Source organism: Ahaetulla prasina, chromosome 2, assembly GCF_028640845.1.
Source record: "Ahaetulla prasina isolate Xishuangbanna chromosome 2, ASM2864084v1, whole genome shotgun sequence".
In the NCBI taxonomy this organism is placed as follows: Eukaryota; Metazoa; Chordata; class Lepidosauria; order Squamata; family Colubridae; genus Ahaetulla; species Ahaetulla prasina.
In genome coordinates this window covers 211,416,568-211,428,848 of record NC_080540.1, presented here as the reverse complement: position 1 = coordinate 211,428,848, position 12,281 = coordinate 211,416,568, and the positions used below count along the sequence as shown (strand labels likewise).

At 38.8% G+C, this 12,281-nt stretch overlaps 1 protein-coding gene across 1 annotated transcript in view; it reads right to left on the bottom strand.

Annotated features, from left to right (window-relative positions):
• LOC131190683 (atrial natriuretic peptide receptor 2-like) overlaps positions 1–11,938 on the bottom strand; it is an 85,038-nt gene extending 73,100 nt beyond the window's left edge. Inside the window, exons 1-4 of the mRNA XM_058168042.1 lie at positions 11,885–11,938; positions 9,872–9,968; positions 5,184–5,316; positions 2,848–2,971 (exon numbers count right to left, since the gene is read on the bottom strand). Of these exons, the coding sequence (XP_058024025.1) occupies positions 2,848–2,971; positions 5,184–5,316; positions 9,872–9,968; positions 11,885–11,938 (408 nt within the window). The remainder of the gene's footprint in view (positions 1–2,847; positions 2,972–5,183; positions 5,317–9,871; positions 9,969–11,884) is intronic.
• Positions 11,939–12,281: the final 343 nt, after the last annotated feature.

Sequence of the window (12,281 nt, the reverse complement as noted above, 5' to 3'; positions counted from 1 at the left end):
TGGGCTCCAGAGGCCCTCAAGAGCTTCCGGGAGGCCCGTTTTTTCCCCATCTCCAAGCCTGCATGCAGGCCCTGCAGTTACCTCCCATCCAAAATGGGCCGGGTGAAGACTTCTGGGAGGGGCGGGGTGGGGTGGGAGAGGCGGGGCAGAGTGGGCAGGGCCAGCTAGGGGTGGGATTTGGAGGTTCTCTGAACTGGCCATAACGTTAGCTACGGGTCCTCCCGAACCCGGGAGAACCCGTAGCAGCCCACCCCTGGCTATGATCCTTGTCTCACAACATGGCTAAGACTCCAAAAAGCCTCACACTGGGTAAGATCAACATAGAAGACATTTCCCCTCCATTGGAAAGAGATTTTAAGAACAATAGCCCATATGTGATGGAATACAATGGTTCCCTTCTTTGAATAATAATACCTTTAACAAATAGAAAGGCAAAAGCATCCATAAATATATACAGTCCGTTTAATACAGAAAACATAAAAATAGTAACAGGGCAATGGAGGGAACAACTGACAAAAAGAAACAATATGCAAAGGAAAGCTAGAATCTGAGATCAAAGTAAGATTCCACTAAGGTGTAAATAGAAGGGACAACTTATAGTATATGTTGTTTGCCCTAGGAATGTAAAAGTGAACCAATAGAGGTGTAATTGAAAGGACAGGGAAAGACCTAAATCTTAGTGATTGGATTAAAATTTTACAGTAAGTCATAACATGGGCTTTCCCCCCCCCTCCCAGTTTTGGCTGAGTGTTATGTGTAAACACAGTCAGTTGGGTTGTAAGTCATGGTTTACATTTCAATATAACAGTGAATTCAGTCACAAACTGGTCATCATGGCAAGAAGTAAAATCTGGTATAACTGGATAATGCTTTCTGAAATAAAAATATATAGTTGATGAATATTGAAAACTTTTTCTTCCACTACTGACCCTGGGAACCTATTGCATGCATCAATACCTGGTCACAATCATGCCCAAATTTAAAAAATGTGACATCACAACAGAAGCTTTGTCCTTTTGTGCTTGTTATATATCTATGCAAGTATAGAAAAAACCGAGTTGTATGTCACAATGTCACTTGCTTTCCTTAACTCTCTCAAGATGCTTATGGAATCTGTCTTTTTGGAGGAAATTCCTTTAAGATGAAATATAATCTAATTTGAGCTTCTAGATTAATATAGCAATGGCACTTAGACTTACATTTCATTCCATAGTGCTTTACAGCACTCTCTGTGTGGTTTACAGAGTCAACATATTGCCCCCTAAAATCTGGGTCCTCGTTTTTCTGAGCTCAGAAGGCTGGAAGGCTGAGTCAACTTTGAGTCGGTCAGGATCGAACTCCTGGCAGTGGGCAGAGTTTGCTTGCAATACTGCATTCTAACTACTGTGTCATCAGGGCTATAAGCTTTCTACTATACACATAATACAACTGATTTTTTTTCTGAACTACCGTATTTTTTGCTCCATAAGTCGCTCCTGATCATAAGACACAGCTAAGTTTAGAGGAGGAAAACAAGAAAAAAAAATCTGCCTCCCAGCGTCCTTCCGGTATTCATCTGGCGAGCGTCCTTGCAGCAAACAGCAAACAACCTGCCTCCTCTGTGTCTGCTGCCTCCTCCGGAGAACTCTGGAGCCTTCACCTCCGAGCAGCTGACTGGCGATTGGATCGGCTTCCCGGAATACCACCAATCAGCTCTTCCAGGCAGCCGCTGTTCGCCATTACTGCCTGTCACCCATATTTGCTCCATAAGATGCACAGACATTTCCACCCACTTTTGGGAGGAAAAGAATTGTGTCTTATGGAGCAAAAAATCTGGTATATTTTAACAATTTTATTATTGTCACAATCTAATCAAAATTCTGAATTCAGGAACTGATTTTTTCCTCCCTTGACTGTAACTATTAAAAAGTGGCACTTCTACAGTATTTTCTTATTTATTTGTGTTTAATTTAATTTAACATTTCCCAGCAATATTCTTCTTTTATTTTTGATACATTTAATGAACAGGAAGATGGTTCAATAAGCAAAAGGGATGCCTGCAAAGAATGATTATTCAATTATTCATCACATTTGGCCAGGGCACTTCATCCTACTATTAGATATAGTGGGATGATTCCCTCAAGTAGCAGGCACTGAGGGCTACATACCTTGCTCTGCAGATGTTAAGGTCATGTGTTCACCTACTGTATACCAGTGGTATCAAACTCAATTTTATTGAGGGCCACATCAGGGTTGTGTTTGAACTCAGAGGGCCGGGGTGGGCATGGCCAGCTTGATGTCACTCATGTCAGTGGCACCTGTGGTGGCCCAAGCGTTCTACCAGTGAAAACAGATTCACAAGCCCTGTTTTCGGCTGCAACAGTCTCCTGCAACCCTCTTCCAGGGAAAACAGAGCTTGGGAGGGTCATGGGCGGCCCTCGTGAATTCTGTTTTTGGCTGTGATGGCCTCCTGCAATCCTCTGCCAGTGAAAACAGAGCTCAGGAGGGCCATGGGTAGCCGGTTCTTCTTTGTAACCAGGATGCCCCCGCGGGCCAGATCTAAGCACCTTGTGGATCAAATCTGGCCTGCGGGCCCTGAGTTTGACACCTCTGACCTATACAAAGGGTAATCCTCTCTTGTTCAACAGTGTTATTTAAAATTTAATCGGCAGTATTAATGGGCCCAATGAATGTGGAATGAGGAAGGACCATGTTGTTCTACACCTCAGGTGGAATCTTCTTGATTCAGTCCTTGATTCAGCTTTTATTAACCTTTTCGAAACGGCTACTGCATTTGAGATCGGGGGGAAAAAGTTTATCAACTATGCAACACAAATACATTAAATAAAATTGTCATGAAATACTAACCATGAAAGCCAATGGACAGGAATGAATGTTCGCATGATGGACACAACAGTTTTCTCCGTTAGCATCTTTCCAGTTAGAAGGACATTCCTGTTCCTCACAAAACTTCTTAGCATCCTTTGCATCACTTCAAAAATAACATTATTACATGGGCAAAGATTACATTGAAATTTATCATGCCATTCCATTAACTTGTTTTAAGCAACACACACACAACTTCATATTAGTACAACAAAGAATGAATGTAGAAACAAATTCTTTGAAAATATTCGTGTGCTCCCTGAAGTTGGACTCTTTTTTTTTTACGTTGTTTTTTTTTTTGCATTTATATCCCGCCCTTCTCCGAAGACTCAGGGCAGCTTACAATATGTTAGCAATAGTCTTCATCCTATTTGTATATTTATATACAAAGTCAACTTATTGCCCCCAACAATCTGGGCCTCATTTTACCTACCTTATAAAGGATGGAAGGCTGAGTCAACCTTGGGCCTGGTGGGACTAGAACCTGCAGTAATTGCAGGCAGCTGTGTTTAATAACAGACTGTTTTAACAGTCTGAGCCACAAGAGGCCCATATATGCAAAAATCTGCAATGTTTTTTAAAAAACCCGTGAACATTCAAACATAATCCTGTATTTAAAAGTGTCTTAACATTTTTTCACTTTTTTACAATTTGCATTATGTTTTATTTTCCCTAAAATTATTTTCATGCAAAATGTGCACAACTAAGTATGCTTATTTCTCAAATTATACATTTCTATACTTCTGCATATATTTTTTACTGGGATATTTACTGGGATATATATTTCAATGTTTGAGAAGTACAGGTAGTTCTTGTTAAACATCCACTAATTCAGTGCTCAAAATTACGATAGCAATAAATGAGTAGTACTTGCAGCCATCCAGCATCTTCATGGTTGCACGATTCAGATGCTTGGCAACCGGCTCACAATTGCAATGTTGCAGCATCCTGCAGTCATGTGATCACCATTTCTACCCTTCCTTGACAGCTTCTTACAAGCAAAGACAATGGAAAAGCCAGTACGAGTTTGAAAATGGTGATCAGGTGACCAGGGGAGGGTAGATGTGTGGAAATTGCCTAACGATTGCAACTAGGATGGCTGGAACTGCCATCATAAGTTAATATGGTCACATGATGCTGTGCCTTGTGACTGCATCGCTTTGTGATGGAGTCTCTGGTCCCAATTTTCATCAGAAAGGAAAAACTACCTGTAGATGAAAGACTGTTGCTAAATAAATTTGTAAATTTGTAAATTTGTCATGAGTTTCACCTTAGGCCTATCTGTATCTCTATGACCACATATTGATTTCCTGAAGCATCACTTCCATTCTCAGTTCTTTATTCTAGTCAGCCTATACCAGGGATGTCAAACTCAAGGCCTGTGGGCCGGATCCAGCTTGCGGGGTGCTTAGATCTGGCCCACAGAGCTGGCCTGGAAATAGCAAAAGACCACCCCACAGTACCTCTGCTAGCAAAAATGGAGAGTGGGGGGCTGCATGGCCCCCTCGCATCCTGGTTTGGCCAGCAGTGTTGCAGGAAGCAATCTAGGCAAAAAATGGGGTATGGGGGGCTGCTTGCAGGCTCCTCATGCCCCATTTTGGCCAGCAGTGCTGCAGGAGATGTCCATTGCATCTGCTGTCTGTCCCGTCTCCCCCACCCCACTGGCTGGTCCATGGAGGACAACTACAATGCTGATCTGGCCCTCAAAGAAATCCAGTTTGACACCCCTGGCCTATACACAGTCATGCTACACACTCTTTAAATATTATTTGGAAATCCTTTACATCACATGCAAAACAATGTCATGTCTGCCCCACTATTCATTAATACAATCCAATTTCATTATGGCTTCTTTGTAAGGATAAAAAGAAAGATGACAGTATCTGTGTCATCTGAAAAAGAATCAGACTACTTTAAAGAATAGTAAATGCAACTTTTGCTTACAGGAGCTCTGAAGAATTTCTAAATAATTTTCAAGATATGTAGAGCCCTAACCTAGCGACAAATGCTGATCAAAGCCAAACATTACTTCTTTTTGTCAGAAAAGAGACGTTTTTATGTCAGAAGACTAAATTTACAATTGTTTGGAGGAAATCTGTCTATAATTGAAAAAATAATTGGCATTGTTTGTTTGTAATAATGAGGATTGTTTCAATTCTAAACAAATAGTTGGAAAATTCTGTCTAATGAACACACATTATTATTATATTGCCTCAACTATTCATTAAAACAGTAACATATACATTTCCACTACCTTATATATTTCCTGAAGCAGAAGCATACAGTAAATTACTTCAACTTTATCTATAAATGCTAACCTGTGGGAGAAGATCCCGTTTTCCACAGCATAATGGTAAAAGAAATCAGAAGCAAAGACAGAGTAGATAACATCAAAGGATTCTCCACTTATTATCTTTTCTGGAGGCCTATGGACCCAAGCCATCTCTAGACCTAGAAATAAAGGGTTCATCTAGGCATCATAGTTCAAAACTCAATTAACATTTCAGTGTCTTTAACCCCGAGACTAAGATAACTAATCCAAACAACAATATTGCCCATGAGTGATAATGCCTATTCTTTTGGATAGCATGTGAACACCAAGTTAATATATTTGTGTCACTAAAATGGTTTTCATTTCTGCTTTTGGCTTCTTGCATTTGAGATGATATAAACGGATGGGGGGAAAAAATCTGTACAGACTAATAGGTCTAGCTTTTGATATAACTTAGATATTGTTTTGAGAGTGGCAGTTGTCTTTGTGGTTTCCATTGTGGTTTGTATTGCCCTGTTTTGTTAAAATTATAATGGACATTAGCTGCAATAAAACTGAGACAAATGGATGATTTATAGGTAGGACTTCATAATAATCTGCATTTTTTTTAAAAAAAAATGGATTCTTCAAGAAGGTCAACAGTGTTCCAGCCAAGAAAAGCTGATCTCTCAGAAACAATATTATTATTATTATTATTGTTATTATTATTATTATTATTAATAATAATAATAATAATAATAATAATAATAATAATAATAATAATAATAATTAATAGTGTGATAACTTGACATGGGCATGGCTTAAGAGAGGAACCATCAAGAAAGAAATGGAAGGTTTAATACTTGCTGTTCAAGAACAAGCACTACAAACTAATGCCATGAAAGCGAAGATACAAAAATCCACCGACAATCCAAACTGCCAACTTTGCAATGACAAAGTTGAAACTGTTTCACACATAATATGTGAGTGCAGCAAAATCACGCAAACTGATTACAAAACTAGACATGATCAAGTTGCTAAATTAGTCCACTGGTCATTATGTAAAAAATACCTATACCTGTATCCAAACAGTCATGGAAGCACAAAGTGGAAAAAGTTACCGAAAATGAGACAGTGAAGATCTTGTGGGACTTTCAAATACAGATGGATCGTCATTTGGAACATAACTCACCAGCTATCACGATTGTTGAGGGCCGAAGCATATAAATTATTGATATCACTATACCAGGAGATGCCAGAGTCGAAGAAAAAGAACTGGAAAAAATCATGAAATATCGCGACCTGGCCATCGAAACTACACGGCTATGTATGAAACATGTAACGGTGATACCCACTGTCATCGGGGCATTTGGTACCATGTCCAAGAATTTTACAAAACACATCGATTTGCAACTTCCTGCAATAACACCAGCAGAACTGCAAAAAACTATTCAGAACATCATATATTTTAAGAAGATACTTGGTTGATACCTAGGATGCTGGCAGAAACCTGTATCAACCATTAGCACCAGTCAATCATATTTGTGACACATTTTTAAATGTTCAGTTGACTGAGTTTCATGTTTAATGAATGAAAGAGATAATAATAATCTGAACTGGATACACATGCAGCATTCAAGGAAGTTGAATTTGGGTTTTTGCCACAGCCCTGCCACTATAAAAGAATATATCAACTCAATAAAGGTGTTGTTTCTAATTTGTAGAAGACCAGAGGGAATATAATTGATTTTTAAAAAATTCCCTCAAGTCAGTCTTGACTCCTGGGGACTGCTTGGCTAGAGCCTGCAGTTTTCTTGGCAAGATCTCAGAAGAAGTTTGCTGTTGCCTATTTCCTAGGCCTGAGAGAGAGTAACTAGCTCAAGGTTACTCAGATGGCTTTGTGCCTAAAGTAGGACTGGAACTCATAATATCTAGCCTGATACCACTACACCAAACTGTCTCTCTAATTAATAATAATCCAAGGGAAGGACTTGATAGGTGGATAAAAATGCCAAATCTAGTCTGGACATCTGGCTGTCTGTGCAATGAACCCTAATAACAATAAATGACTGAATGATAACAATCTGAATTGTCTGAAACTCATTTTGCAAGAGGTTTACAGTTAAAACAGGTTTTGCAACATTTAACTGTCTTGCTAGACCTTCCTGTATCTAAAAGGCTCCATATTTTTCCATAGTCCTCATGAAAAACATTGCTAATGTTTCTCAAATAGCATCTCAGCTATTTGATGTGGATACAAGTTTACTTTGTATATAATATACAAATGAATGAGACTATTGCCTTACACAATGTAAGCCGCCCTGAGTCTTCGGAGAAGGGCGGGATATAAATTCAAATTTAAAAAAAAATATTTTGCCATAGAAAGGAACACAAAACTGAGGACAAACTGCTAAAATCTATTCAACAATGCCTGTTTTCCAAGAAAGAGGAACCTCGAACAACAGCAATGCAGAGATCCTTCTATATTTTGGGGTTGAGAAGCAGGAAATACAAGAGATCTGATTTGCAGGAAAGTTTTTGAGGAAGTGAGATAAGGGGAAAAGTGTATTTCTATTATAAAACGAATGTCACAACTTTATGACAAGTGGAACTTTGAGACAGCCTGGTGCCCTTGATTATGAGGGGCTCCAAAATCTACACGTACAAGTAGGAGAAGCAGGAAATGGCAAAGGGAAAAATGGGGAAAAGAGGCAGGAGGAGAGGGGAATAGAAAGGAGAGGCAGAGGGGAGAAAAGGGTAGTTTGTAGTTTTAGTTCATTATTTTTCCATCACAATTCTAAGACCGGGAAAATTGAAGAAAGAGACAGAGGAACTAACTGTGGCTGCACGAGACTAAGCCTTAAAACCAGATCAGTCAATTGCAAAAGGCAACTTTGCTTTGCTGGCTGAGGGACTCTGGGAGTTGAAGTCCACAAATCTTAAAGGGACCAAGGTTGGAGACCCTGATCTAGTACATTCCTGGTATGAATACTAGAAGAAATATTAATGAACTTAGAGTTGAAATACTTTGGACAGATCATGGAAAAGAAGAATTATTAGAGAAATTCCTAATATTTTGAGAAAACAGCCTGAAAGAAGACAGGTTACCTACTGATACATGTTTACACTTCTAAGAATTCAAAAAGGCACTCACTGTCAGACGGTTTTGTGAAATGATGTCCATTGGTTCAGAAAGAGTTGGGAATGACTGAATGACAATGTCTGCCTTCTGTGGGCAAGACTTCTCTATGATCTTCATGCACTTTTCCTTATATTAGCATTTTCCTCTATCAAGAGTGATGCACTAAATAATTCTTATCAATTGCCATGGTTACATATTTCTGAATTCCCTTAAATTTCCTCAAGAGAAGAAACAATTGCTCATGGTTTGCAGCAGTGGTGGGTTGCTACCAGTTCGCCCCGGTTCGGCCGAACCAGTAGCGATGGCGATGGGAGGCTCCGCCCACCCGCCTGGATACTTCTGCGCATGTGCAGAAGCATCGTGTGCGCGAGCACACGCATACCCACAAGCAAACCGGTAGCGACAGAATTTGAAACCCACTACTGGTTTGTAGTTTTGATATTGTGAAATTGGGATGGGTAGATGGATGGATGAGTGGATGGCTAGGCATTTGAAAGGAGTATTTTGCGAAATATAGTAGCAGAAACTAAGCACCCCTCCTCCTCCAGGCTTAAACACACCATATTTTGCAAAAGCTTGGGACAGCACCTCACAGGCTTTCGCTGACTATCTGTACATATACACAGATGCTTTAACCCTCTTTAATAGAAGCATTCTCTATATTTCTATTGTTCTAAAGGTGTGCTTCACATTCTCCATTATCTCATTTAGTTGAGAGGAGTAGTAAATTTATTTTTTCCCTTAAAAAAATCTGATAACATTTCAATGTCAGATGTGTCCTTTGAAATAGGAAAGAACCTTCAGAAGGAATCTCTCAAAGCCAAAATGGCTCCCAGATGCATCCACATATAGTTTTTGAGAAAGGAATGTATCAGTGGTGAAATTCAATTTTTTTAACCTACTGGTTCTGTGGGCGTGGCTTAGTGGGCGTGGTGTGGCTTGGTGGGCGTGGCTTGGTGGGCGTGGCAGGGGAAGGATACTGCAAAATCCCCATTCCCACCCCACTCCAGGGGAAGGATACTGCAAAATCTCCATTCCCACCCCACTCTGGGACCAGCCAGAGGTGGTATTTGCCGGTTCTCCGAACTGCTCAAAATATCTGCTACCAGTTCTCCAGAACCTGTCAGAACTTGCTGGATTTCACCCCTGGAATGTATATTATTCCTACATAGTGTGTTAGTAGCACACTACATAGTGTGTTAGTAGCAGACAATCATGGATGTAAGACATCTATAGGAAAGGTGGACACAGTGTAAAGTTCCTCTGATTTTGACTAATGATTGCAAGGCGACAGGTATTTCTCTAATGCAGTATTTCTTGGAATGACTGTGTCTGCTACTAGTATGGGTGGCTCCTATCTCTTTTTAATGGTACACAGAACAAGCTTCAGATAGATCCCTTTGTTTCTTCAGTTTTTCTTAATATATCCGAGTGTCGAGAAAGTATGTAATTCTCTAGTGTGATGTTATTTACTGCACTAAATATATTTTACCTAGAATTAGTTTTTCTTGCTGATGCCTGTAATCTGCAGCCAGATAAAGATAGAATTGAGCTATTTCCTTAATTGTATTTGCTTGCTTGCTTGCTTCATCCTATAAAAACAAGAACAGTACCTCCACAGTCCAGCATGTTATACTCATCCGGTTTCTCCAAGGGCCAGCAGTCATAATCCGTGTTATCCAAATCATGCCATCCTTCTGCTATAAGAGCCTGCCATAAGAAACATCGAAAGGTTCTTAGATAGAGTACGATTTCATTCTTCAGTAAAACATTTTCTTTCAGAGAAGCAAGAATTACTATTTTATTTATTTATTTTATCTGATTTTGAGCCTGCTTGACTCCTTGACAGCTCTGGGTGACTTAGAGACAAAAGAAAAACAGTATATATAAAAAGTAATCTTGGTCAATCAGAGGAACAAGCGCCCAAAGTAAACCAAGCAAAACTGAACTGGAAAGACCTCTACAACCACCAACCAAAGGCTTGGGAAAACAACTAGGTTTTTAATCGTTTCCAAAAGTTTATGCTCTCATATTTATCAATCTAGAAAGTGACGTAGATTCCAGACTAAGAAGAAGGCTCAGTAAGCAAAAATTGGTTAAAAAGAATATTTTTAATCTGCTGATTTAGCTCAATTTCCATCAAGCGCAAACCACACTTATAAACCCTATTTATATATTAGTATTCATATACTAGCATTCAGTTAATGAAGGGACTCCTTCATTAATCGCCATGCTCCTTTTTCAAAATACAGGTAGTCCTCAATTTACCACCACAATGGAGCCCAAAATTTCTGCTGCTAAGCGAGACAGTTGTTAACTGAATTTTGTCCCATTTTACAACCTTTCTTGCCACAGTTGTTAAATGAATCATAGAGGTTGTTAAGTTGGTACCACAGCTGTTAAGTGAATCTGGCTTCCTTATTGACTTCACTTGTCAGAAGGTCACAAAAGGTGATCATGTGACCCTGGGACACTGCCACTGTCACAAATTTGAATCAATTGATAAGTGTCTGAATTTTGATCACATGACCATTGGGATGCTGCAATGGTCATAAGTGTGAAAAACAGTCAGTTAATGAATTCAGTTTGATGAAGGTGAAAGATGAACTAATTGTAGGTTATTCTTCCCTCCCTCCCTCCTTTCCTTTAAAAAGTTTTTAGTTTTTCCATGAAACAGAATCTCAAATATTACAGCATTTCATCCAAGGCAAATTATTTACATGAAAACGAATCTTTTTAGTTGGATTGCTGTTTTTCAAATAATCTTTTGTTCATTCTTGCCATTCAACAACAATATGCCTGTAAAGTCATTACAGATGTCTGGAAATACCATGGTTCATTTTAGACATTATAGTTTTGATCACCATCATTTTACATCAGTGTCAAGTAAAGGACATCTACTAGCAGGTTAAGAGCAGTTAAATTTCTATAATTTGGTCTGTTCCTGATGTGGAAACATCATATACAAGAGAGGAGCGTTCAGCTTAGTTCTTTGATTTCATGGGATGAAAAAAAAACATATTAAAATGCATGAAAAAAGGATGGCGGTATTTATATTATAACAAATAATATCAAAGACTGAACAGATATATGAATTATGATTACTGTATTCACAGTTACTATTGATTTTACTATCATGATGCCCGTAGACCATGTTGTACTCCATTATCTTTACTAGTTTGCTAAACGTTAAGTATATTCCTTGCTTATTGTTTCATTTTAGAATGTAGGTTTGTTGGCTATGTATGTTTCACTGTTTCCATCACTGCCATTATAATCGTTTTTGAAATGTTCCAAAAGTCTCAAGCATTTTTAGACCTTGTTTATTCACAAGGAGGATTTGTGGGAATGTGTGAATAAATCCAATTCTTATTTACTACCATTATTAGCACTGTTGTTTAGTTTCCATAAATGCTTCTTTTATGACAATTTTGTAAAAGAGTTTACAATGCTGATAACGTTTGTAATTTTCTCTTTGTATAAATAAGTATTACCTCAACTGATTCAATGATGTGATTCAATGATGTATTATTATAAAACATTCCTGCCAAATTGTTATTGTCAGAATTATTACTAATAAGAATGAGCTATTATCAAGTCTAATAACATGAAGGAAGATTGCCTACCAGTAAACTAAAGAAGATCTGCAGCTCAGGGTGGAGTGTTCCGATAGCTCTCATACTCCTTGACATCCAGAGAAGGAGATGCCTGTTGCTGAACGAACCCAACTTCTCCTTAGAGCTTATGTTGCAGCTCAATATTCCCCTACTCTTATTATGCCGCTTTGCATACAACACAATAGTTATGGAAAGTATCCCAAGCACAGGACTTAAAGGAACAAAGCCTTGCCTCATGGTCTCCCCCTGGTGGCTATAAAATTCTCACTTTCCGCTCATGAGTTCAAACTCCTGTAATCTTGAGCTGGTAAATTCAAATTCAGCTCTTCTTGCTCCCAGTCCTCCAGTTTTGGAGTTGGTTTTTGTGGTATGAGCAGCTGCATAAATATGCTTAATTAACAATTAA